This window comes from Staurois parvus, unplaced genomic scaffold (assembly GCF_062004578.1).
Source record: "Staurois parvus isolate SC_StPar_1 unplaced genomic scaffold, SC_StPar_1.0 ptg000218l, whole genome shotgun sequence".
Lineage (NCBI taxonomy): Eukaryota > Metazoa > Chordata > Amphibia > Anura > Ranidae > Staurois > Staurois parvus.
In genome coordinates, this window is record NW_028318014.1 from 6,557,202 (window position 1) to 6,584,609 (window position 27,408).

At 38.1% G+C, this 27,408-nt stretch overlaps 1 protein-coding gene across 7 annotated transcripts in view; it reads left to right on the forward strand.

Moving 5' to 3' along the window:
* MCTP1 (multiple C2 and transmembrane domain containing 1) overlaps window positions 1-27,408 on the forward strand; it is a 916,692-nt gene that overhangs the window by 774,482 nt on the left and 114,802 nt on the right. For all 7 annotated transcript variants that reach the window (XM_089679152.1, XM_089679154.1, XM_089679155.1 and 4 more), the window contains one exon: window positions 6,024-6,143. In XM_089679152.1, coding sequence (XP_089535278.1) covers window positions 6,024-6,143 — 120 coding nt within the window. The remainder of the gene's footprint in view (window positions 1-6,023; window positions 6,144-27,408) is intronic.

A 27,408-nucleotide genomic window follows, 5' to 3' on the forward strand; every position in this document is an offset into this window, starting at 1 on the left:
TCAGAAATAGACTATTTCTGACAGTTCTGGGACATTCACTCCATACAGCGGTTGAAACATTGTATCTATTTTTTTCCATAAATGACATTCTGCAAATACACTTAGAGGAGCGCTGCAGATACACTTTTTGCCAGCTTGGAATTAATCTTATTTTCATCCTACTTCTTCTTCTTCTTCTTCTTCATCCTCATCCTCATAAGAAGAAGAAGAGGATGAGGATGAAGAAGAAGAAGAAGAAGTAGGATGAAAATAAGAATAATTCCAAGCCGGCAAAAAGTGTATCTGCAGCGCTCCTCTAAGTGTATCTGCAGAATGTCATTTATGGAAAAAAATAGATACAATGTTTCAACCGCTGTATGGAGTGAATGTCCCATAACTGTCAGAAATAGACTATTTATGACAGTTCTGGGACATTCACTCCATACAGCGGTTGAAACCGCTGTATGGAGGGAATGTCATAGAACTGTCAGAAATAGACTATTTATGACAGTTCTGGGACATTCCTTCCATACAGCGGTTGAAACATTGTATCTATTTGTTTCCATAAATGGATCCATTTATGGAAACAAATAGATACAATGTTTCAACCGCTGTATGGAGTGAGTGTCCCAGAACTGTTAGAAATAGTCTATTTCTGACAGTTCTATGACATTCCCTCCATACAGCGGTTGAAACCGCTGTATGGAGTGAATGTCCCATAACTGTCAGAAATAGACTATTTATGACAGTTCTGGGACATTCACTCCATACAGCGGTTGAAACCGCTGTATGGAGGGAATGTCATAGAACTGTCAGAAATAGACTATTTCTGACAGTTCTGAGACACTCACTCCATACAGCGGTTGAAACATTGTATCTATTTGTTTCCATTTGTTTTCATCTCCAAGGGCATTTAAATTAAAGGTACAGTGTTCTGCACTAATTTAAAGGCTCTCTGAAGCCTAGAAACCCTTTTAATAAGTTAAATTCGTAGCGAATTAATTCGCATCGAATCGAATTTCATACTGGAATTCGCCAAATCAGCCGAATTGAATTTTTGAGAAATTCGCTCATCTCTAGTAGCCATATAGCACACATTTAGAGCAAGAAAAAAATATTTGATATCATCTTTTGAAGCTATCAGGTTTGGTGGTGAAAAAATTGACCCAGCAGAATACATTCTTCCAACTGAAACTGAACCTTTAGCTGCACATGCAGAACTTGACAGTCACCAGCCCTCTACTCAATGAAGACCGAGAACTGAGCTATCAGCGGGTTTAAGTTTTTGTTTTTTTTATATTCCTAAATTTCTCTTTTAATGTTTTGTGGCCATCTATAAGAAAAGATCAAATATATGCTTGTTCTTGTCGTGATCACCACACGTTTGTACTTAATGCTTAACCCTATTAAAGGAGAAGTAGGGTCAAAGCTCTTTGGCCCTACTTCTCCTATGGATAACAAAAATGCACTTGGTTCTGCTGTTGGCTGACGGCACTCAGCCAGTCCAGGCTTTGGAAAGATCTCAACTTTAATGTTAGATCCATCCAGGTCCCTGACTGGCTGCTGGCTCAGCCGGTCAGCATGTCACTGAGGTCCTGAGCCGACTACAACCACACCTTTCACAGCCCAGGGCTCCAGTGATCTGGAGGGGCAGAACAGAGAGCCGATGACTGACATTCACTGACCCTGTCCTCACTGAAGACCAAGAATCGAGCAGTCGGTGGTCAGTGATTGCTCGGTTCTCTATCTTGGAGGTGGCTGGGGACAGATGCAACATTGGACTGATGCTGCATATACCCAGGGGAATATGACTATTTGTTTTTCCCCAAAAATTCTCTTTTAAGGGAGCATGCTAAAAAAACACATTTGCAATCAATATTGAGAAATATAATCAAAATTAATCAGTTCTATACAACATCTTTTGCAATAATTGGGGCTGTCCAAGCATCTGCATTTTCTGGAAGGGCTGTCAAAATTGCAGAGGAATGCAAGTGCTAGTACCTGCAGCACTTAAAGCACCTTGTATACTATATGTAAAATATTAAATCCAGTGTCTTCTTACACTTCTAAGGGAGATCTATGGCTTTTTTGAATGAAGCACTTGTACCCTGTCCCTGGGGCCCCAGACAACTATTTTAAACTAATTATAGGGCCATACAAAATGATAAATATGTAATATTCCCAAGAAAGCAAACATACTTCACTAGTAATGTAGACATTTATTTTCAGAATAGACCTACTTCTATAAGTTATGGTCAAAACATCCTTTACCTTCATATTTAGCATTAATCTAAAATGTATATCGTTAGCACAACAGTGGTTGCTCATAGTAAACTACGATATGTCCCAGTAATGAACTCTGCTTAAGCACCTTTTATTCACCTTGCTATAGTCTCTGCGTAATCATTGCTTAATCATCCCATTACCATGGGGATTTGTATCTTCTTTTTCCTCCTTGCAGCGTGTGAATGCCCTGCAGGATTCGTTCTGCAGTGAAACACATGATGACTTGCTTTTAAATGCTGTGATCACTAGTATCATTATTATTCCACACAGCTCCGCTAAAAGCAATTCCTTCGTTTCTTCTTATGTATGTTTACTGTTAGCCGCAGCAGAAGAATTTTTCCTAATCACTTCTGATTTCCAACAAAAGGACCTTCAGGCATGCTTTACCAACTTGACATTTGCATCATCCGGCGCTTCATCTGACATTGTTACACCAGTGAGATGAAGGTGTTTGGTATTAAATAATGATTCAGTGTTAATCAGTAATATAAATAGGTGGAACTGTTCTTGAATTCATAGAGAACTCATTGTAATTCATTGCACTTTGCTGCTACTCTGCTATCAATAATTTTACCATTGAAGTAAAAGTAGCAAAGTCTCAAGGGTGAGATAGGACCAATTTTATTTGCTCCAATAAAAACAGATATTCAAATGTAAAGAAATAACCGTGAAATAACTAGTATATGACTGTGAAATAACTAGTATATTCTGTCAACTTAAGGAGTCAATAGTACATTCTGCTTTGGAAAATGACCTCAATTTGGTTCATATATAAATTATTACGCAATGTATTATGGCAATAATACTTTTATTTAAAAAAAATCACTTTACAAAAGATGAAATTTTTCTGTTAAACTCGGTGACAGGAAGTTGCCATACTAAATTTGCATAATTGAAAGGCATTTGCTGCTTTAACCTTCTCTATTATCCTGCCAATCCAGATAACTATGTTATTGGTCCATGCCATGCAGAACAAGAGCTTTCAAGGCAAACATCTTGCTACTGATTATGCACAGGATTGTTAGTTTCTGTATATCACCTACATCAGCTTGGCCAAAGTCAGGGTTAGTAGCAAAGCAATTGCAATTACTTCTAAACGTAAGGTGTGATGGTTAATAGGTTGGAAAAGCCCTGGAATTGATTTATTATTTTCTTTAGTTAGCAAAAAAAGTCCATGTCTGTTCTGATTGTCCAAGTTAGATAGACCATAGTGAACCCAAAGAGTGCTTAGTTCTACTAAGGTTGGGAAGACCTCTCATTTCCCATGTTTTCTGTGTATGACTTTCTACCTCTTCAAGGTAAATAATCAACAAGATTAATTATATTTTACCAGATTTGTTCACAAATCAGCCATTTATAGAGAAAAGTTGACTCAATTTCCATATCGAAACTCACTCATACTCCAGTAGTTAAATTACCACATCTACCAATGTATGCTCCTATTGTTCTGCACTGGATTTGGAATGTTTCTATTATGTGTCATGTTTGGGTCATGCAGCCCAATAATAACATGTAGCTATACAGCTATGCCAGGAAATATCTGATTGCCTCCCGAGGGGTCAGGAAGGAAGTTTTTCCTCTGCAGGAGCAAATTGGATCATGCTTTACTGGGCTTTTTTGCCTTCCTCTGGATCAACTGTGGGTGTAAGATTATAACTTGAATTCATTAGACCAGGCCACCTCTTTTACTTGCTCCATGGTCCAGTTCTGATGCTCATGTGCCCATTGTAGGTTATTTTGACTGTGGACACAGGTTAGCATGGGCACCCTGGCTGGTCTGCAGCTCCACAGCCCCATACGTAACAAACTGTGTTGCATTGTGTATTCTGACACCTTTCTGTCTGAAGCAGCATTAACTTTTTTAGCAGTTTGAGCTACAGTAGCTCTTCTATTAGATCAGACTACACAAACCAGCCTTCACTCTCCATGTGCATCAATCAGCTTTGGTCACCCATGACCCTTTCACCGATTCACTGGTTTTCTTATCCTGGACCCCTTTTGGTAGGTCCTGACCACGGCAGACCAGGAAATCACTTAAGTCCCTATGCTTGCACATTTTTATTGCTTTGAACTCATCAGTTTTAGGGACAACACTTGCTGCCTAATATAGCCCACCCACTTTCAGATGCCATTGTAACAAGATAAACAATGTTATTCAATTTAACACATAATAATATTTAAAATCAAATTTAGACAATATTTTCTGAAAATTAATAACTGAGTTATTTTTATATAAAATAGATTTTGTTTTCTTTATTTTTTATGTATGACTTCCTTGGCATATATGGTGGTGTGCTTGTTACAGTAGCCAAACCATTTGAGCTCCTTGTACATGCAGACACATTTAGAATTGTTTCTATATTTATTTTGTGAAAACAAATGCAGACCAAAACTGACAGCTTTAAAGTGATTGTAAACCCTTATATGTACCTAGTGAAATGACTGGTCTCAGGTGATACACAGGGATGAAACACATCCTCTTACATAAGTTGTACCTGTTTATCTGCAGTCTTCTCTTCTCTGCATAAGTTCAAAATGCTGAATTGTTAAAGATTGTCTGATAATTCAGAAAATAGGGGGAGAGGGAGCTGACGTTTCACTCTGCAGAACTCAGTGAGGAGAGCTGTGAGAGCTGATTGGAGGGGAGGGAAGGGACCCCCCCCCCCCCTCCCCTTCACACAGCTCACAGAAACAGAGCTGAGGCTGTCAATCTACTGGAGGTCCTTCCCCTGTCACCATTTTTCTCTCGATGTCAGGAATGCTTGTCAGAAGGGATTCATGCTGATAGAAGAGGAATGAGCCAACAGACAGAAATGACACTTTACAACCTCTTTAAGTTAATTAAGTTAATTACATTTCTGTAATTTCTTGTGGTTAATGTGTATCAAAGGGGCAGCATGCAGCATTTTTCAACACCACAGCAATCCAAACTCTGTTGAGTTGATTGGTGCTATATACAAATTACCTTATACGCAGTTTAAACATTAATAACACAACTAAACATACTGATGTACTACAACTGGAGAGTACAAAACTTGGTGCAGTTCTCCATAGAAACCAGTCAGCTTCCAGTTTTTTTTTCTTGGCAAGGCTTAACAGGCAGCACAGTGGCTAAATGGCTAGCACTTCCACCTACTAGGGCAGTACTAGGGTCGTTGATTCAAATCTCAACCACGGCACCACCTCCGTGGAGTTTGCATGTTCTCCCTGTGTCTGCATGGGTTTCCTCCCACACTACAAAGACATGCTGGTAGGTTAATTGTCTCCTGTCTAAATTGGCCCTAGTATGTGTATGAATGTAAGTTAAGGACCTTAGATTGTACGCCCCTTGAGGGTTACAGACTGATGTGAATGTACAATATATATTTAAAGCACTGTGTAAATTGATGGCACTATATAAGTACCTGGAATTAAAAAAATAAATAAATGGATCAAGTTGAAGTTAGAAGCTGATTTGCTACTAAGCACAGCTGCACCCAATTTGCACTCTCCAGTCCTAGTAAATCAACCCCCGTATGTCAAATATGTGCATATAAATACACATACACACACAGGTTTATTTCCGTATAGTGTCCAGGAACACTTTTGGAATTCCACTGTTAGAACACTTCTTTTTCTCCAGGTTTTGAACACCTTTTATTTACTATGTTTATTCTATAGACTGCTCATCATACATTTCTTAACGAATCAATTTATCATATGTAGTTAACACATACCTACACACAAAATTATGATTTTTTTTACTTTTATATCCACAGATCTTTCTCATTGTGGTCTGGAATTTTGAGATATACATGATTCCATTGGCTCTCTTGCTATTACTAGCTTGGAACTATTTCCTAATTATATCGGGGAAAGACAATAGGACCCAGGATATGGTGAGTGCTTATCACAGGATATAGAGATAATATATTGCTCCACCCTCAGAAGATCCAGTATGTGTGTTGCAATGTATATTAATTAAAAATAAATGTGTAGTTCACTGAAAAGATACTTATTACAAGATCTGCCACATTGCAAATAGAGATTTATAAACACTTGATATTCGCTATAAGCAATATATTTTATTGCATTCATGGATATTTTTATACATTTATGAGCCTAGGCAATATTATTTATATATCTAAATATGCAACATAAAAAATTAAATTTTTATTTAACAAGATGGTGGTAGAAAATATTTTAAATAAAACGTGAATTTGAGGCTCAGCGTCAAAAGAGGGTCTATGGGAGTCAAATCACCACCTTCCTGAGGTCAAAACCGAAAGTGCAGTAAGTAAGGTGTGACAGAGAAGTTGTCTTTTCATATTGTAAAAAAATAAAGCAATATTGAGAGTTTATGCTGACCTAGGCGCATGTAAATTATGCTACCCATTTATACAGGCTCTACACGTTAGGCAACAGCAATATGTGTACAGTTTGTTCGAAGCAGTATTTCACATGTTTACTGGCGAGCCACCAATAGTCTGCACAATCTATCAGCAGCCAGGCCTAAAGCCCAACTCTAGTTTAAGTCAATAATTAAAAAAAAACTCTGACAGTACACACCAAACTAAGCATGTGCAGACTGCCTCCAAGGGCTCTGTTCTATCAACAGATGGATTGGGAACTGTGAAAGGAGGCAAGGATCAGAGAAGACAGGATTAAACAGCCTTTTTACACAATGCAGAGGATTAACCCCTTTGGTTCCACACTGAGTATAACAAGCTTGCTTAACTGCATATACAGAATGATTTTACTGTTGTGGGTTTAGTAACACTTCAAAGCATAAATTCAAATAAGTGAAAAAATTAATCTTCCTCAAAAAAGCATTGGCTGGTAGTAAATCGGTTAACAGAAGGAAATCTTGAGCAGAAAGAAAGAAGACCACATTCTAGTTCCACTGTTGTTTGAAGGCTGGAAGCCACATATAGAGGGATGCCAAAAACTTCAACTATCTTTATTAATATAAATTGGGTGAAACAACATGGTTTCCAATAGCGCACTCATAGGACAGCAGGAGAAAATAAAAAGATAGAAAGTTATATCTGCAAATTGACTCAATTTCCCTAGATATATTTAAACAGCTAAGGTGTTTTTAAAATGCACTTATTCTTTAATAAAAGTTTGTAAACCTGAATTAGAAAACGTTGAACTGACAACCACTTAAACAGCTGTAGATTAAATTGACAAAATGGATATGTTTACTGTGCTAATCGCAAAATTACCAAACAGATGTTTACTATATCAAGTTCATGAACTTTAGGTCTTTTGGCCAGCAAATTATTTATGACTTTCCGTGCAATATTAACTTTAGTTAAATAAGAAAAATGTTAAATAAATGCAAAAAAAATGTTCCACAAACATGTAGAAATCTAAATGACTGCAGTCTGAAAGAAATTCTGTGAATTTGTTAAAACTGTTGTAAAAATTACTTAGCTATATGGATATAATATTTAATAAAATGAACATATTATTTAAATGAAGCAATATTAATATTACACACATAAATGTTTAATTCAGTGCACAGACAGGCTTGCACACAATTTAAGTCAATCCTTGGTCTAGGCACATATTTTAATTATTTTCAGCCGCATCATGATACAGCAGAGGAGCATTGTACAGTGCCAAAAATAGAGACATCTTAATATCTTTGCTGGCTGCTCAGTTTGCTTGCCACAGGCATAAAACGGATAAGAGTCACAGATAGACTTTGCTATGGTCTGATTGCAGAATGTAAGAGATTTTATTAGATGTGAACATATGGCTGAATGTTGTAGTAACTGGCCTTTAACTCATACCAGTCTATGCTTGAGTCCTTTCACTGCCCTATGGGTTATGTGTAATAGCAGATCAGAGACTCCAGGTGCACTATGTATAATAATATCGTAAAAAGAAATTTTGCCAATTTAGTAATTACTCACACAGCACTACAACTGAAGATGTGATGGTGAAATTGGTCTATCCCAGTTTTTCTCAACCTTTTTTTAGTCAAGGCACCCTTTAAAATCGTGGACAATCTCAAGGCACCCTTTAAAATCATGGACAATCTCAAGGCACCCTTTAAAATCATGGACAATCTCAAGGCACCCTTTAAAATTATGGACCATTCTAAAATGTAAAAACTGTTCTAATAGTTTTACATAATGCATCAACATCCATACATGTAGGACACCCAACATTTAATGTGATTTATTCTTCCAAATCAAATACACTTTCGCACACTGGTACTGACTAGTATTCCAGTGTTTCTCTTCTACCTTAGTTTTTCTCCATCAATCAGCTAAGGTGACCCTATCACTGATGGAAAGCGGCAGGGGAGGGTCAAATAAGGATGCTATGACATTCTCCTTATCAACTGATGTTGTCTTGGTTCTTGGGATGCCGGCGGTAAGAAGGTCATAATGGCGCACAATGAAAACCTGTGGCTTTGTGTAACTAAAAGGCAATCTTGATCCACCTCTACCTTGTATGCAATTTTTGGGTAATTTTTAGGCACTTTGCCAAGGTACCCCTGAAGAAACCTCAAGGTACCCCAGGGTGCCTGGGCACCATATTTGAAAAAGGCTGGTCTATCCTTTCATTTATATTAAATTATTTTAGAAAACAAAGTTGCAGGAGGTTGATTTGCCAAGTACTTGTTATCCTTTTTAAAGTGGAAGGTCAATTAAAAATGCTTTGCATGACTCTTTAAAAAATACTTTGTCCTGCCTCCTACCAATCCTTTCTAGGCTAGATTACCTGCAGCACATTTGTGGTTTAGTGTACACTCCCAGGCCATTCCCAGCATCTGTAAGAACCTGGAAATAGAGCCAGGTGTGGGGGTGATGTAATTGCTCCATGCAGGAGCATACTTACACATTATGGCAAGAGCGGAAGACGTACATTGTTGCTTTAATAACAGTATTGCCCAGCATCTAGGGTTTTAGCAATACCAGAAATATCATGCTCCTAATGTGATTGATTTACTTTTGGATTTTTGGATTTACTTTTGGTTTACTTTTTAGGATTGATTTAATTTAAAATTGGAGAGTGCAAAATCTGGTGCAGCTCTGCATAGAAACCAATCAGCTTCCAGTCTTTTTGTCAAAGTTTAATTGAACAAGCTGAAGTTAGAAGCTGATTGGTTTCTATGCAGAGCTGCACCAGATTTTGCACTCTCCAGTGTTAGTAAATCAACCCCATTATGTAGTCCAAATAGTTTTTCAATACAAGCTTCCAAATATACAGCCGTTTCGCTGGCCATACACATTTCACTAAAAAGTTGTTTGTTCAATCTGTCGATCTGCCATCAGATTATAATACTTCAAAATGGTTTCTATAAACAAATGTAAGCATTTTGGGCTCAATTCATTTGAATTTCATGCTACAATTGCAACAAAATGTAAAATCTGAACTACAAACTATAGTAATTTACATGGAGATCAACATAAGGCTCTCTGACTATATTACAGGTTAGTCATGCTAAATGCCAGCTTTGGTCTGTATAAATATTTTTATAGCATGTGCTCCTTAACCACTTGACCTCTGGAACATTTTACCCCCTTCATGGTCACAACATTTTTTTGCTATTCAGCACTGTGCTGCTTTAACTGACAAATTCTCAGTCATGCAACTTTATTTTGGTGGTATTTGACCACCACTGCATTAATAAATGAACAAAATTTTCTACGTCCTGTTATAAAACATATCCACTTTGTCCCGCCCACCCACAGTACATCTATTGCAGGCAGTTGGTGGTTAATGTCCAACCAAAACAATGAGTTTGATATTATAGAGAAGAAGGTCACTATCACTTTACAAAAGTGAAGCTGTGTTAACTGCAGTCATCTGATCATATGTCAGCAAAAAGCTTAATTTTGCTTTTTATTTTTTTTTACATGTGGTTGGTTATTAAAAGTGAGCATATCTGTACCTTATTCACTAAACTAAGGGAAACTTGAGCATTCTCCAGTGAATGGATCAATACACATGCATTTAATGAAGTGTTTTCTTTGTGCTACCTTTTGGTAAAATGAAAGGCAATATGTTCACTGCTCAATGGTGTAGATAAAACCTTTGATTGGGAGCACTGGAACCAATCATTTAAATATACGAGTAGTGACTACGGCTTCAAAGGCAGAGCTTGGTTGTGTCCCTACCACCTGATCCTTCAATGTGATGTACAGCCTCAGTGGCCAACAGTAAACTGTAGAAAGCTGAAAAGGATGGACCAGAGGCCTGAATAACCTAATTTGCTGTTTGTCTGCGTACCGCCTCCTCAATCAGGGTCAGTATCAAGATTCAACAAACAAACAATCATAATAAAACCCAAAAAGACAGTTAAAGGATAGCTGTACTTACGGAAAAGTACAGTTCTTCCTTTTTGTTCATCCTAGATACATATTTTCCTGAAGACTTAGATGGGGGTATCTCCTGCAAAATAACTTAATATCCAAAGTCAATATTTGCCAGATGCTGGCAGGCCAAATCACTTGTTGATCTTTTAGTTTATACATTGACATTCCGCCAGAGTTTCACCCACTTGTCCAGTCTCTTACTGAAGCGAGTTTCACATATTTATGCTGCACTTTCCATTATGAAAAATATGTGTAAAATGCAGTAAGAAGCCTGGGACTACCATGTAAAGGCTATATGAAGCAGGTAGAGTTTGATACTAAAATCACCAGAATTTTCCTAAGCTGCCATCTCTACCCACACCCACTGTAGAGTCTCATTCACAGTTACCTAACACACTGTTGCCAAAATGGAATAAATTAAATATCCAGTAAAGAGAGGATACATTCACAGTGCATTGAACAGGGGAATATGCCCTGGTGTTTATTTTGCATTCCATGATTTCCTCATTCACATCAGTGAATGTCCTGGATACTGTAATACTATTTTTGCCAAAGTCATACATATGGTCGGTTAGTCACTCCAAAATCTTTTGATTTTGTATTGCTTTGGTGGGGGAGGGGGGGTTGGGGGATGCAGGGGTTGGTGGAATATACAGTCCAAAATGAACTGGGAAAATTAGGATGGGATACGACAGAGGCAACTGCATACAGTTTAACATGTTGTGTCATACAGAGTCCAATAGCCTACCAGTGTGTTTTTTAGGTTGCGGAAATGTAAAGTTCAACATGTGATAGAGCATATAGAGAAGCATATAGAGCTCAACAGTTACTGGGCCAATCTGGATAAAACACAACCTACCAGTTCGTTTTTTGGGTTGCTGGAACATACAGTTTAGCTTGTTATGTTAGGGCAATATGTACAGGGCCAATTTGGGTGGAGGGCCCAGTATATTTATAGGTTGTGAGCACATAAAGTCCAACGTTATTTCATATGCAGTCCAAAATGTGATGTGCCAATCTGAATGGAAGACAGCCTACAAGTATATTTTTTGAGTTGTAAGAAGAAACTGGATCATCTTTGCTGATAGTGTCCTTTGTAAGAATTTGACCTGTACTTACCAGACATAATGCCAATTATAAATGGAACTTTACACTTTTGTGATTATAGAAGAAAAGTATAACTATTTTTGGGTGCTCAGAGTTAATACAAGAACATTTTGAGCAACCCCTTTGAATTCTGCATATTAGGGACAGCTGGTACTTGTTTTATAATAGTTAAGTCTTATGTGACAAATCTTGTAATAGAATTTTTATTAACATTTTTCTTTCCTTAGCCATGCCTTACAGCTGTCATTCTGGGTCATAACCTGATAAACATTTGTGTTTCCTTCTATTAGAATGCCCAAATTACTGGCAATGTTTGTGACAAGCCCCAGCATTTTGTTGAGTGAACCTAATGTTATCTGGCAACCAGATTACTCTGTAGACTATATAGAGGTATCTCTTTATTTGCAGCAAAGAAAGAGACGGAACCACTGTGCAGCAACTCTAATGTGGAGCTTCATGCACTGAATAATTTTCATAAATCAGAAGTGAAACATGAAAATGTCAACTTAATCAAGCATTTAAATTTTATTAATCAGGCCTAATTTTTATGAGTGCAAATAATCGCTGAAGCTGGACAAATTTGTTCTAGACTGCATAAGAAACATAATTTTAATATTTAATGGGCTGATGAATTTAAATGGAGAATTATCTTTATGAAACATGGTCCTTATAATTCGCCATTAAATGAGAAATGAAAAAATCAACATAAATCTTACATAAAGGTTGCTTAACTAAGTGTTGGCACTATAAATATTACAAGTGTATTAGACACTAATTTAGCCATCAGACTTCACACTACATAAAGGAGAAAGGGATGAATTTGTATTTCAATTTTAATCTTTGAGCAGAACTATTTGAAACCTGCTCTAGCCAAAGCAAAAGCAAACCAAGTCTTCTGTAATCCAGAATATGACACTTCTATACCTTACTAACGTAGAACTATACCATGTCAAGTGATTCACAACTGAAAAATACATTGGATGTCTATTCGCCTTTAGCTGTAAAATATTTTTGTTTTTATAGTTATAAGCAGTTCAACTTGGTCATACATACTGTAAAATAATGTCCAGAGGTATGTGGTTTTCTATTACTATTCTACAGTGTCAAAAATAATTATTTGAAAATAATTATTTGAACCCCTGCAGCTTTTGTACCTTTGCCCACTTACAAAGAAATTAAGGGTCTATAATTTTTTATCATAGGTGTATATTAAATGATAGAGACAAAATAAAAACCAAAAATCCAGAAAAAACACATGATACAAATGTTATAAATTGAGTTGCAGTTCAGTGAGTAAAATAAGTATTTGATCTCCAAGCAAAACATGACATAGGTGTCCGTTTATGACACAGAGAATAGCTGCAATTCAACGGATCTCAGCTATTCTCTGGTCATTCACAGTTTATAACACTCAGGAGATCATGTCAGCCCTTCGCTGGAGATCTGTGTTCTCCCTCCAGATTCTCCAGCCCAGAGCTGGAGAATCAGAGGGACCGCAAACTAAGCAGAGATAATTTACCTCTGCTTAGTAAACTGATCTTTTACTGTAATCTCGCGAGACTATAGTAAAATCAGCCGTTTTCCAGAGTTTGTAGACCGTTCTCCAGCGTTTGGAGACCGTTCTCCCTTCGTTCGGAGAACTGCTTCATAAACTACATTCACATGAGAACTGTGTTCTCCGAGAATGCCGGAGAACTGAGCAGTGATCTATTACCGCTGGTTCATAAATGGACACCTTAGTACTTAGTAGTGGAAAAACCCTTGTTGGCAAGCACAGAGGTAAGACGTTTCTTGTATTTGGTTACCAGGTTTGCACACATCTCAGGAGGGATTTTGGACCACTCTTTTTTACAGATCTTCTCTAAATCCTTAAGGTTTCTTGGCTGTCGCTTGGCAACTCGAAGTTTCAGGTCCCTCCATAAATTTTCTATAGGATTAAGGCCTGGAGACTGCCTAGGCCACTCCATGATCTTAATGTGCTTCTTCTTGACCCACTGCTTTGTTGCCTTGGCAGTATGTTTTGGGTCATTGTCATGCTGGAAGACCCATCCACAACCCAGCAAAGTCAGCCTGAGAGAAACAGCCCCAAAGCATAATGTTTCCAACTCTGTGCTTGTCTGTAGGGATGGTTTTCTTAGGGTCGTAGCCAGCATTTATCTTCCTCCAAACATGGAGGAAGTCAAGTTAATGCCAAAGAGCTCAATTTTGGTCTCATCTGACTAGAGCACTTTCTTCCAATCCTTCACTGAATCATTTAGATGTTCATTGGCAAACTTTTGACATGTCTAATCAATAAATGCAGCGCTATATTTCCAATATATGATAAGTAATAAAATAACAAATTCCACACATGCGCTGTGGAGCGCTCTAATAAATTAATGTGAGAAGAATGTCTTATGATTGACGTTAAAGGTACAAAAGTGACATAGATAATTAGTATACGGTAAATAATGATATATAAGTCCGATATCAATAATGAGGTGAATTCCGTGACTCCAGTGATAATGAATAAGTATACATTGCGCTAACCAGACAGCGCAATGTCATGCGCAATTGAGTAATCAGACCACTCCTGGCCCTCTGGATCTGGAAAGGTGAGAGGTGAGAATCAAGGGATCATCTGGCAAACCACCGAAAGACAGGTAATCAGATTATCATCACTCTCCAGGTATCAGGAATACTCATCCATCCACAGGGGGATCACTCTCCAGGTAACAGGAATCAAATCCAACCAGCAGGGGGATCACTCACAATGGTATGTATGGAGCAGGAAAAGAATCCACCTTGAAAGGTAGCAACAAGAAAACATGACTATCCAAAATACTAATAAAAAAACAGGTTTTATTATAGTTCCATGTAAAAATATTTTGTTGATTAAAAACAAAGAACTCCATTTTTCCCTGACGAAGACTTGATAATGGTTGAAAGACGTTGGGAAAGCTGTCCTGGGGAAAGTCATGTTGTGATATAATCATGTTGTGATATAATCTCCAATGTTGTTCTTTTTTAATGTACATGTGCTATGTAAACAGATGATGCATTACAATGGTATAATGCACAATTTGTACACTTGTTCTTTGCGTTTAATCAACAAAATATTTTTACATGGAACTATAATAAAACCTGTTTTTATTGGTAATTTGGATAGTCATTTATTTCTTGTTGCTGCATTAAAGTCCCAAGAGGGATTTCTTTGTTGTCTTCTAGCATTTTTCTAGGGATGAGGCAGCGGTACATTCACATGTGTATCACCCCCCTTTTTCTTTAACATTTTTCTCCATAGAAATTTGTTTTTTGAGCCTTTGGTGGATTTGACTGTGTCTTGGCGTTAATTGTGAGACTGTTGCCAAGTGCAGTATGCTTTTATGTCACATAGGGGGAGATTTACAAAAACTGGAGCACTCAGAATCTGGTTCAGCTGTACATGGTAACCAATCAGCTTCTAACTTCAGCTTGTTCAATTATTCTTTGACAATAAACCTGAAAGCTGATTGGTTTCTATGCAGAGTTGCACCAGATTTTGCACCATGCAGTTTTAGTAAATAACCCCCCCCCCCCCCCCCCCCCCCCGAGTTCAATGTGTACTGTTTTCTTTAATTAACATATTCACTGAGGAGAAGGAAGGAGTTACATTAGACTAAGCTTCAGTCAATTGTATTAATTATCTCCTGTACATCCACTTTTGAAGCAAATTTGTACAGCAGAGAATAACTGCTCAGCTAAATTCTCTATTCTGAAGGTATTTATTAGATGATCATCACCTAAACCTGGTGATTTATCAGGGGTGTTTATTACAGCTTTCAGCAAACAGTCCTGGCTGATGTATCACAAGGGAAAAATCTACTGGCCAGTTTGGATTTTCTCATCTGATTTGATCCAAGATAAGATTGGAGCCATGGTTTGGGCAGTCTGCCCATGTTTGTATTGGCGTAGTGTGGAAATGAGCAAACTTCCTCAAATCTACACTATAACTATTTCACTTGATCCAGTTTCTAGAACAAATACTTTCCACAGTGTATTATTATATTATATTATTATACAGGATTTATGTAGTGCCAACAGTTTGCTTAGTGCTTTAAAATATAACTGGAGACAATACAGAAACAATACAGCTCAATACAAGAGGGTTAGGAGGGCCCTGCTCCTTGGAGCTTACAATCTAAGAGGTACAACATTTCCCACTTTTATGAGTCTTTCTGCCTCCCAGAAGAACAGAGAACACATGTACCTGTAGTGTTCCCGAACACAGTTTGCCCTTGTTTTGTCCAAACAGGTGCATGCTTCTACATATTGAAACAGTGGAGTGATGGAGGTAAGTGTATTTAGCATCACATCTCAATATCTAGTGCATCCACCAATAGATAAAGGAGAAAAAAAACAGGATTCTCCTGGGAGGAGAAGCATGCACACCACTTTCTAAGAAAAGAGCCCTGGGGAGTTCTTTATAATGTATACAGAGGAACATTGTAATGGAGTTATATGAGCTCTCCATCCTGTACTCCTTGATGTCCTCTTTCCCTCTCTCTGCTGACATGGCCCTGAGTTCTCTGTTCCACTCTGATTTTGAATCATGCTGCATTGTTCCCACCAGATTACATAACGGTTTTGTGACCATATCACCTATCATCCAAATCGAATAGTCCACCCAACACTGCCCTCTCCATGGGTCGGCAATGCTGCTGTCCAAGGTTGACTAGGTTTCTTTACTGTAGATACACAGGAAGAATAAGTGTAGTAACCCTAAAACAGAAAGTGTGTTACTGACTCAATTTCCTGGTGAATATAAAGGAAAAAAAATAATGCAACTACTGTATCTACGGACTGGTAAAATACAGTGTATTACATTTTTGTTTTTGGATTTGAACACGGTTTACAGCAGATAATGGTGCCTTCTTAGCCTCTACTTTGATTTGCAGGTGCCATGGTGCTACACATGAGATCAGCTATGACAACAACCATTTGAGGGTTTAAAAATTGGGTTGAGATTTAAAAAAACACCCTGGCAACTGTGACAGTTATCAGCAGAGGCATGCCTTGAATGTAATTGTTTTGGTAAATGGTTAAATTGGTGGTTATAGTTACATTTTAATGAACATCTCCAGCCCCCAGTTTACCCACTCCCATCCACAAACCTTCTGCTAGGCCCATATTTGTTAATATACATACCTTAATTCTAACTGTCTTCTTCCTGCTACTGTGATGTCACAGACCTATACCTTTGTTACCTGCCATTGGTAGTGGGTGGTACTTACCGAAGGGCACTCACATAATGATGCGTGAGCCCCATTCATTGCTGTAGTACTGTTAACTCAGGCTGGCCTGGGTTCACAGGTAAGTGTTGAATGACCCCAAGTAGGAAGTGGGCAAAGATCAGCAAGGAGTATAGTAGTCGTGTGTGGAGAGGATGTGTAGTGTAGATGTGTAGATTTTTCTCTTTAAACTAGGGGAGAGGGGAGGATTTAACAAAAAGAAAATAAAGTTCTGATTTATTGTCTAAATGGAACTCTGAGGCATTGTGCATATCTACTGCATTCACTGCACCATGAAATAAAAATAATCTTAACATGTTTTGGATATTTTACTTCTTTCTTAGAAGTCTGGAAAAATACACACACGGCTGAGAACTTGTATTAGAAATTACCTATTTGTCCATGGAGCGTAAAGTGCTGGTAAATGCTATTCTGCTATTATGCATTCTATGCATGAAGGTAAAAACCTTCTGTGTGCGGCAGCCCCCCAGCTCCCCCTGATACTTATCCGAGTCCCATCGCTATCCAGCAATGTGCACGAGAACCTCGGCTCTCAACAGAATCTCCTTCTTCATTGGCTGAGACAGCAGCGGGAGCCATTGGCTCAGTCACAGCCAGTGAACCAATGAGGAGAGAGAGGAAGTGGCTGTCGCAGAGCAGTGGCTCGGTAGTGAGCCTGCTTGGGTGCCCACAAAGCAAGCTGCTTGCTATGGGGGCACTTGGCAGGAGAGAGGGGCCAGGAGCGCCGGTGGGGGACCTGAGAAGAGGAGGATCTAGGCTGCTCTGTGCAATGGTTTTGCCAAGTGCCCCCATTGTTTTTAGACAAAGTGCAAAAGTGTTAAAATTGTTTATAGGTTTTCACGTTTGTCTGGTACTCCATTCAGGAAAGTTTTTCGTATCTCCTGTTCCTGTGATACATGTGCAAAAAATGGAGATGCTGCAGATGCCTCCAGGTAAAGAAGGCATGGTCAGCAATAAAAACAGTCCTAACCCTACCTCTCTCTACTTAAAATGTGTTTTTGGCTTGTTTGAGTCCCAGATAGATTTCAAATTGCTTCTTGTCCTTGCGGAAAGTGAGGGGAGATCCCCCCAACAATGACAGAGACAGCAATAAAAACCTGACATAGGCTCTAACCTTGCATTATTGAAAACAAAATAACACCCTTTGGCTGGAATTGGGCTTTAAAGTATAACTAAAGGGATTAGAACACTTGTCAGTTTTTATTGCTGTCTGTGTTCCCATTAGGGAGTTGTCCCTAGAAAAGTAATAGAGGGGAAATCTTCCAATGGGGACACTATTTCTGTTGACCTGGTGGTCCTCAAGGAATTCCCTTAATTTGTAGCGATTTCCTCTCACTTCCTGTTTGGCTATGGGATAGGAGGTGAAGGGAAATCTCCGCAATGGGACACAGATGTCAAAAAAAAAAATTGATTGTAGTTATAACCCTCCCTTGCTTTATCCAAAAATTAAAAAAAGTTTTGCCTATAGTTCTACTTTAATCTCATCATGCAAACTATGAGAAGTATTTTTGTAACCGGAAAGGCAATAAGAGAATGGGGTTGATTTACTAAAACTGGAAAGTGCAAAATCTGATGCAGCACTGCATAGAAACCAATCAGCTTCAAGTTTTTTTTTGTCAAAGCTTAATTGAACAAGCTGAAGTTAGAAGCTGATTGGCTACCATGCACAGCTGCACCAGATTTTGCACTCTCCAGTTTTAGTAAATCAACCCAAATATGTTAAGTAAAAAAAGAAAGAACATATAATATGATCAGTATTTGTTGCTTAACTACAATAGCAGTTATTTGGGGGGAGGTTATTGAACTGTTGCTGTGTCCATTTGCAGTATATCAAGGAGAACAATCATGCATAGCTAATAGCAAACACTGGCAATTCAATGCACTCTCTGGGACTGTGTTAAAGATGCTGATGTCAACATTAAAGTGATAGTAAATTCTTGTTTTTCTTCTTTTAAAATGAGAAACATGTCGTACTTACCTGCTCTGTGTAATGTTTTTAGACAGAGTAGCCCCTATCTCCCTCTTCTTGGGTCCCCCGCCGGTGCTCCTGGCCCCTCCCTCTTGTCTTGTGCCCACATAGCAAGCAGCTTGCTATTGGGGAACCCCAGCAGGCACACACCTGAGCCGCAGCTCTGCGTGTACATTCATACACAGAGCTGCGGCTCACCCCACCCCCTCCCTCTCCTGATTGGTTCACTGGCTGTGACTGACAAAAGCAGGAGACAATGGCTTCCTCTACTGCCTCATCCAATTAGGAGTGAGAGAACCAAGGCTCTCCTGGACATCACTGGATGAAGATGGGGATCAGGTAAGTGTTAGGGGAGACTGGGAGGGCTACTAAACATGGAAGGTTAATTACCTTTATGCATACAATGCATGAAGGTAAAAAACCTTGAGCCTTTAGAACCACTTTAAAAGCAAACGCATATGCTCTTTAATAGTGACCTGACCAGATTTGCTCTTCTAGTGCACTCAAGTCAAAGTGGATGACCAAGTCTAGAGGCCATGGAAAACAGCATGGGGGAGCTCACTGAAGGTCATCGGGAAATGAAAATAGCATGAACTTTTTAAGCAAATTGGTATGGACTGGGTCCTGGATCATCTAACAATGCCAATGATCATATAACAAAGGGAATGCTAAGTAAATAAAGCAAAGCCATAATTATTTTGAATGCCCAATAATGGCCAGGAAAATGTAAAATGCAACTCAAGCCAAAACCTTTTATTTTGGACAAAGTGGTGAAGGCATAGAAGAATCCCTGTCTGGTCTATTGTATTGGGGAGGTTTCTTTATTTAGGGCACAAAATGAAGCAATACATGTTTTTTCATTAAAAAAGGAGACAGATCTAAGCTTCTATCTGATCATTGTTCCTGCCTGCGACTTCTTGTACTGGTGGTGACTGTTACCCTCATATCTTGTCCCTGCCATTACAGAAATCTCCCTTACATATGCCTGGATGATTGATATAAACACAGCTTAAGTCATTAAGCAAAACATTTGTTACTTTTTTAGTAAATCAACCCCATGCGCATTCTAATTTGCAGTCACTGGAGTTGATGCACTGAGCAAGTAGAGGCAGTTCACTTTGAAAAATATATGTTCACTTTACAAAGTGAATAGTAAATAAGGCAAACCAGTGTTCACTTTGAATATCCAATCATATGTGACAAACAAAAAATAAATAAATAGGATTTCTGCTAGCACATGATTGGTTACCTGAAGTGAAGCCCACTTTATCTTATTTAATAACTTCTGTCAACTCTCACTTTGCAAACAGAGCATTGAAATGCTATGTGAATATCTTCTATTCCTTTACCAAATTAAAACTGTTATCTCTTAAGCTATACAGTAGGCAGAACAAAAGTGGCAGATAATAAGCCATTCAGTATTTCTTTCAGGAGAGATGTATGCATACTATACATGTCTATAGATATCAGAACTGGTAAGATGCCTGAATGGTTTATATATAAATATTTCCATATAGTTAAAGGGAATAATGAATGTAATTAATATAAAATTAAATATAATAATTATCACAGAACTTGCTAGAATAATTGGTGACTTGAGATAGACTAAACGGAAAAGCTCTGATGTTTATAATACAGTACAGCATTGGGCCTGTATTGTTTATAGGACCTTATAGGCTATTATCTGCTTTATAATATAACAATATATTTCAAATTTGCCATATTTGTCTATTATACAATGTGTAGTCAGTTAAAATATGTAAATAGAAATAATTTCATCAGAATGCACAGCAATGTCATACCCAAAAATGCATTACCAGTCACCAAAAAGACTAATAATTGTCACATTTTCTATTCACCGCAATGTTTCTTGGTTCCCCATGTCTGACATAAAGCATTAAATCTGAGATAATACCAGAACACTTATTAGACTATAAGACATTAGCAAACAGCAGTGCTAACATTAAACTGGAGAAAAAAAAGAGCCCCTTAACAAGCCAACTGTAAAACAGTGATCCGCCACCTGGGACCTAATTTCATTTCTGCCATTAAGTGCTCGTCATCAGCCATCCAGAAAGCTTAATAAGGATGTCCATTATCAAAAGATCTGCCACTATTCTCATTGGACATGTGTCCCAGTGGAAATGCTACTCTGGAGTCTAGTCAAGCCTCTTCAATTCTTCAGCAACTGAATGAGTTAGCAATGACCCCACTTCCTATGCTGTTACAATTAAACAATAACAAAGCCACATCCATAGTGTGAGATGATTAGGCAAAGGAGATGAATATTTGAAAAGGGACAATACCTAAAATGACATCCAATACTTTTGTCTAATAAGCCTGATGATCCTGATCCTCTTTAATATTAACACAGTTGACACCCCCATGCATTAAAGTTACTATTTTTATTGATTATGCTCTGTACTATGATGGGTGTAAATTAAAATAATGAAATACTTACATTAAGGAATGGCAGGGTCTCAGTGGAATATAAGTCCAAATTGTTACACGTATAGCACTGTGGTTCCCCTTTTCCAAGCAGGCAATTGAAACAAAGACTTTTTTATTAAAATTTACTAGTAGCTATTCTCCTATTACCAGTCCCCCCCAATGAGCTAAAAGGGATGGTTTATACAATGGAATGATAATAGTTCTTTCCCACAATGATTTGCCTTTTTTTGTTTCATCCCTCTGCAGCTCACCTAATCCTTTCTTAGTAGCATGTCAGTTTTTTCATGTGTGGTTAGCAAAATACAGTAAGTCATGTTTACTTGAAATACAGCTGACAAGTGAAGTTGATTAGAACAGTGCCTCCAAAGGAACCCACAGATGTGAGACAGGTTGGTCAAGAGGAATAATTTGGATGTTGGGCAGCACAGTGGCCAAGTGGTTAGCACTTCTGCCTAGCAGTATTAGGGGCATTGGGTCAAATCCCAGCCACAACACTATCTGCCTGGAGTTTGCATGTTCTCCCTGTGGCTGTGTGGGTTTCCTCCATCAGACATGCTGATAGCTTAATTGTCTCCTTTCTAAATTGGCCCTAGTATGTGTACTGTATGTATGAATGTGAATTAGGGACCTTAGACTGTAAGCTCCTTGAGGTCAGGGACTGATGTGAATGTACAATATATATGTATAAAGCATTGTGCAAATATTTGACACTATAGAAGTGCCTGAAATAATAAAATAAATAAATGCTGTAGTGTCTTATGAATGTGTGCTACAAATATGCTGCCAAACACTGGCAGAAAAAAAGTCACTTTTTTATGAGTGTTTACAGGCGTATGGTATTTAGACGTGTGTGAGCATAAACTCATTTATTCCAGTCACTAGAATAAATGAACGTGCACATGCTTATGTTTAGATAAGTTTGCATAAACTGTTTGCTAATAAGATCCCCTCCAAATGCAGCTTTGGGGCATTTTTTTTCTTTGGCCTGTAAAGGCTGCTTTTAAAATACAGATCTAAATGCCTAATGTCCATGGCAACCTAGGCAAACACTGAACTGAGTTTAAAGGCATAAATAAATATGCTGGATGGCTGTAAAATTGTTTGCACATCAGGCCTAAATAGCTAACCACATGCCACTTAAATTAAGAATAAGATTTTTCAATAGTACAACAGTGGTTGATTGATTTGAACACAGCTTTGTCTAATATTCTAACTTTGCTAGGTGAACAGCCTTTGTTTACTAACTCAACTTGAATGACTACCAAAGTATTATGTATTTCTTAACGTACAAGTAAAGGCAAACGTTTTATTGGTTTTGGACAGAGTATAGATGGATTAGAACCCCTGTCAGTTTTTATTGCTGTCTGTGCCCCCATTAGGGAGAGTCACTCTCTCTATTTATCCTGTTTACCATTATCATTGGAAGTGAAAGTAAAAGATAATCCCAAATTTGTGTTGTCTTCATAGGGGAAATCTTCCTATGAGGACACTAGTGGTGGTAACCAGGGGGTCCCCAGGGGATACCCTTAATTTGCAGGGATTTCCCCTCACATCCTGTGTAGGCATTGACAGGAAGTGAAGGTAAATCTCCCCAATGGAATACAGATGGCAAAAAAATAAACAGACAGGGGTTATAACCCTCTGTTACTCTATCCAAAATGAAAAAAAAAAGTTTTGCCTTTCAACTTTACCAGCAAATATGTAATCTAAAAATGCTACATGGAGTAAACCAGTAAAGTAATCAATCCAATGGTTCTGCATATCTACGTTTCTTCCATAACCAGGGCAATTGAAAAGAGATTGGTTGCAGTGGGCGACAATCTTGATTTTCAAGAACTCCCCATTTAGTTATACCGCATTCATCTTTATATTTTATTATGCATCACCCTGTTCAGAGCTTAGGGCCCAAAATGGCCGTCATACATTTGTTTGTTTGTGTCACTATCACATAATATACCGTAAGTCAATATTCTCTAAATGTAATATTTAAAAAAAATAAAAGAGACTATTATAGTTCCAAAATGCACAGCACAGTTTTTAGCATCCATTTTTTTTAGTGTGTGGCAATTTCCTATTCCACTACCTGAAGTTTTATGTGTTTATTTTGTTCCTGTAATAATGGTACGTACAGACTTTAAAAGCTTGTGTAAGGAGGACCAGTCATGATGGCACACTTTTTCCCTTTTTCATCACTGTCTCATCATTGAAAATCTGGTAATTTTGCTGCAAAGCAAAATCGCTCTATATGAGCTCATTTAACGAATCCCTGAAACTGCTTGAAGATGCCAGAATTAATTTGTTTCAAATAGATGGCCTGAATATGAAACCTATAATTATCTTATTAATGAAATCTGAATGGGTCTATCCATTGCTAATGTAATGTAATGCACACATACAGTGTGTATATATATATATATATATATATATATATATATATATATAGTCGTGGCCACAAATATTGGCACCTATGCATTTCTGTCAGATAATACACTACTTTGGCCAGAAAAGTGTTGCAAATACAAATGTTTAGGCATACTAATTATTTCTTTTGTTTGTATTGGTATGGCACAAAAAAGTGGAGAAACTAAAAAGCCAGATCTGACACATTCCATGCAAAACCCCAAAAATGGACTGGACAAAATCACTGGTACCTTCTCAAAATTGTAAGAAATAATTACATTCCAAGTCTGTGATGCTCCTGCAATTTGTAATTAAACTCACCTGTATCAATTAACAGATCTTAATGTTCCTGTGTCCACTGTGCGCAACATTGTAGAGAAGTTTACAGCCCATGGAACTGTAGCCAATCTCCCTGGGCGTAGATGAAAGAGAAAACATGATCAAAAATTACAAAGAAGGATTGTTCAAATGGTGGACAAAGAACCTCAATCAACTCCAGACAAATTCAAGCTGATATTCAAGCACAGGGTACAACTGTGTCTGCTCGCACTATACATTGCAATCTGAATGAAAAGGGACTCTATGGTTGGAGACCCAGGAGAACCCTACTGTTGACACAGAAACATAAAAAAGCCAGATTGGAGAAGCCAAAATCCTTTTGGGAGAATGTGCCTTGGACTGATGAAACAAAATTACAGCTTTTGGTAAAGCCCATTATTCTACTGTTTTCAGAAAAAGCAATGAGACCTTTAAAGAAAAGAATATAGTCTCTACAGTCAACAATGGTGGAGGTTCACTGATGTTTTGGGGTTGCTTTGCTGCTTCAAGCAAGGGATGTCTTGACCATGTGCATGACATTATAAAATCTGAAGACAAAGAATTCTGGGGTGCAATGTACGGCCCAGTGTCAGAAAGTTGGGTCTCTGTCATAGGATATAGTTCTTACAGCAGGACAATGACCCAAAGCACATGTCAAAAAGCACCTAGAAATAGTTTCAGACAAAGCGCTGGAGAGTACTGAACTGGCCCGCAATGAGTCCAGATCTCAATCCTGTAGAGCACCTGTGGAGAGATCTCAAAACAGAAGTTGAGAAAAGGAACCCTTCCAATCTGGAGCAGTTGGAAAAAGAAGAAAGTTCCAAAATTCCAGTAGAGAGATCTAAGAAACTCATTGATGGTTACAGGAAGCAATTGATTCCAGTTATTTTTTCCAAGGGATGTGCTACCAAATATTAAATTGAGGGTGCTGATGATTTTGTCCAGTCCATTTTTGGAGTTTTGCGTGGAATGTGTCAGATTTGGCTTTTTGTTTCTCCACTTTTTGTGTCATACCAATACAAACAAAAGAAATACCCATAAGAATGCCTGAACATCTGTAATTGCAACAATATTCTGGGCAAAGTGGTACATTATCTAACAGAAATGCAGGGATGTCAATATTTTTGTCCATGGCTGTGTGTGTGTGTGTGTGTATATATATATATATATACTGTATGCTGCACAGGCCATGATATATATATATGTGAACAGTGTCCGTTTACTTCCAATCGCCCATGGAGCAGAGTGGGCTCTGCATAAACTGAGCTGGCGCAGACATGTCATCTGCCCACTTTGCTCCGATCAGCGGGAGATCTGTGAATGGATCCTCTGCTCATCGGAACAGAATCCGCGCAGTTCCGGGATCCCTCGGTCACTCACCTTGTCTTGCGCTCCCGCGATGTCCCTCCTGCAGTGTCCCCTGTACTGTACTCTGGCGGATGCCGACATCTGTCATCTGGGTTCCGTTCCCTGCGAGCATCGGGACGTACGGGGGGATGGAACGGCGGGAAATTTGAAAATGACATATTGTGACATTCACTCAATACACTAAAATCACATAGTAAAACATTACTGTATCAAACCATTTCACATACATTTTGTCCCTAGTGCTTTGTCCTGTGCCCTGCCTGCATTTTTACTGTTCTTTCTGCCTGGAAACTGAGAAACGTCCATGGCATCCAAAAAGCGTCCCTTTACATCAAAATCGGTTTTAGACCAGCTAGAGAACAGCGATAGTAAATCAGAACTACTTGCAGAATTGAGTGATAATGATTCGTGGGGGAAATTCGTCATCAGACACTGAAAACGATTTTGCGACTTTGCTCAGTGATGTGCGAACTTGGCGCTATATTTCAAATTTCAGTGTTTTTGGTTTGATTATACTATTGAAATAAATGTATTATTATTATATTATTATTTTTTATGATTATTTATTAAATTATAATTTATGATTTCGTGTTTCAAATTTTAACATACCCGGGATGTTTACTAGACTCTTGTTCGGACAGATTTCAGTGAGTTATTCCTAAAAATTACAGGCCTACAATAAAAAAAATACATATTTCCATGCAAAAAAAGTACCGCTTTGAGCACAGAAATATGGACATAATCAGACCACTAGGGAGGTTAAATGAATTCTGCTGTATGCACATTTTTGATCTGGTATCTTGTAAGTGATTTACTGATGGTTGACTGTTGGCTTTGCTACTTTGTCTCCCTAACTTTATATTGCCACAGCTTTAATCACACTTGTATCTATTGCCAGCTGTTTTGTTGCAATAAAGTTGATTGCTTAATACTGTCTGTATATTGATAAGACATGAATTCAGATACCTAAACTTCTAAAATCACAATGTAACTGATATTTAACCTTGTAGAAAACCTCTAATGTGCCAAAAGTAAATTATCTTCTAGTGGACCTTTGCTTTGATGTTGTTCATTTCTCTAAATGATATACTCATATAATAAAATAATAGCAATTATGGCCTTTCCTTGAATGAGGTGGAGCATATGGAGTGTGGTGGGCCAGAGTGTGTAATATGCATTGACATTGTGACATGCAGCCCATGGAATTTAGCTGTCCAGCATGAAACACACAGCAAGCATCATATGGAGTGTGCCAATTCAGAATATGTGACTCTAACTCATAAATACTCTCAAATACTGCCTATAGTGTGGCTAATATGTTTATTTCCTATGATCATCAGCTCCGTCTAGTGGCCATAATGTGGTATTGTCCTAAAATATGTCATTTATTACCACATTATGACTAGAAAGAGCTAACAATCAAATGAAATAAACATATTGGATACATTGTGGGGCTTAGTTGCAATGTCTGTGCAAATGCTGTGGCATCTGTACAGTAAACGTTTCATAAATGGGTCCTATTATGTAGCATATACAGTGTGATGGTCCAGAGTATGCAGTGTATAGCATAGTAAATGGATTGTGTCAGTCCAGAACATAAAATATACAGTACAGAGTATAGTGGTCCTCATTATGCTATGCACATGTGCATTGGGGGTGTGGTATTTGCATTCCCTCTCACCACTATTATGCCCACTGTCCTGCTCAATTTGAGAACGATAGCAACATTGGGCTTACAAAATGGCAGGTGTTTCAGATGTGATAGAACTGCAGATGTTTAAGATGCTTTTAAAGGAACATTTAGATCTGGATATAGACACCTTTCTCCTCTGCATCGTAGCAGTGGAGGAGATATGAAGTTCTAACATTCATTTTACTTAAAGGAAAACTACATTGCATCTGAGAACCACAATGCAGAAACACTGTTTAATTCATTTTTAAT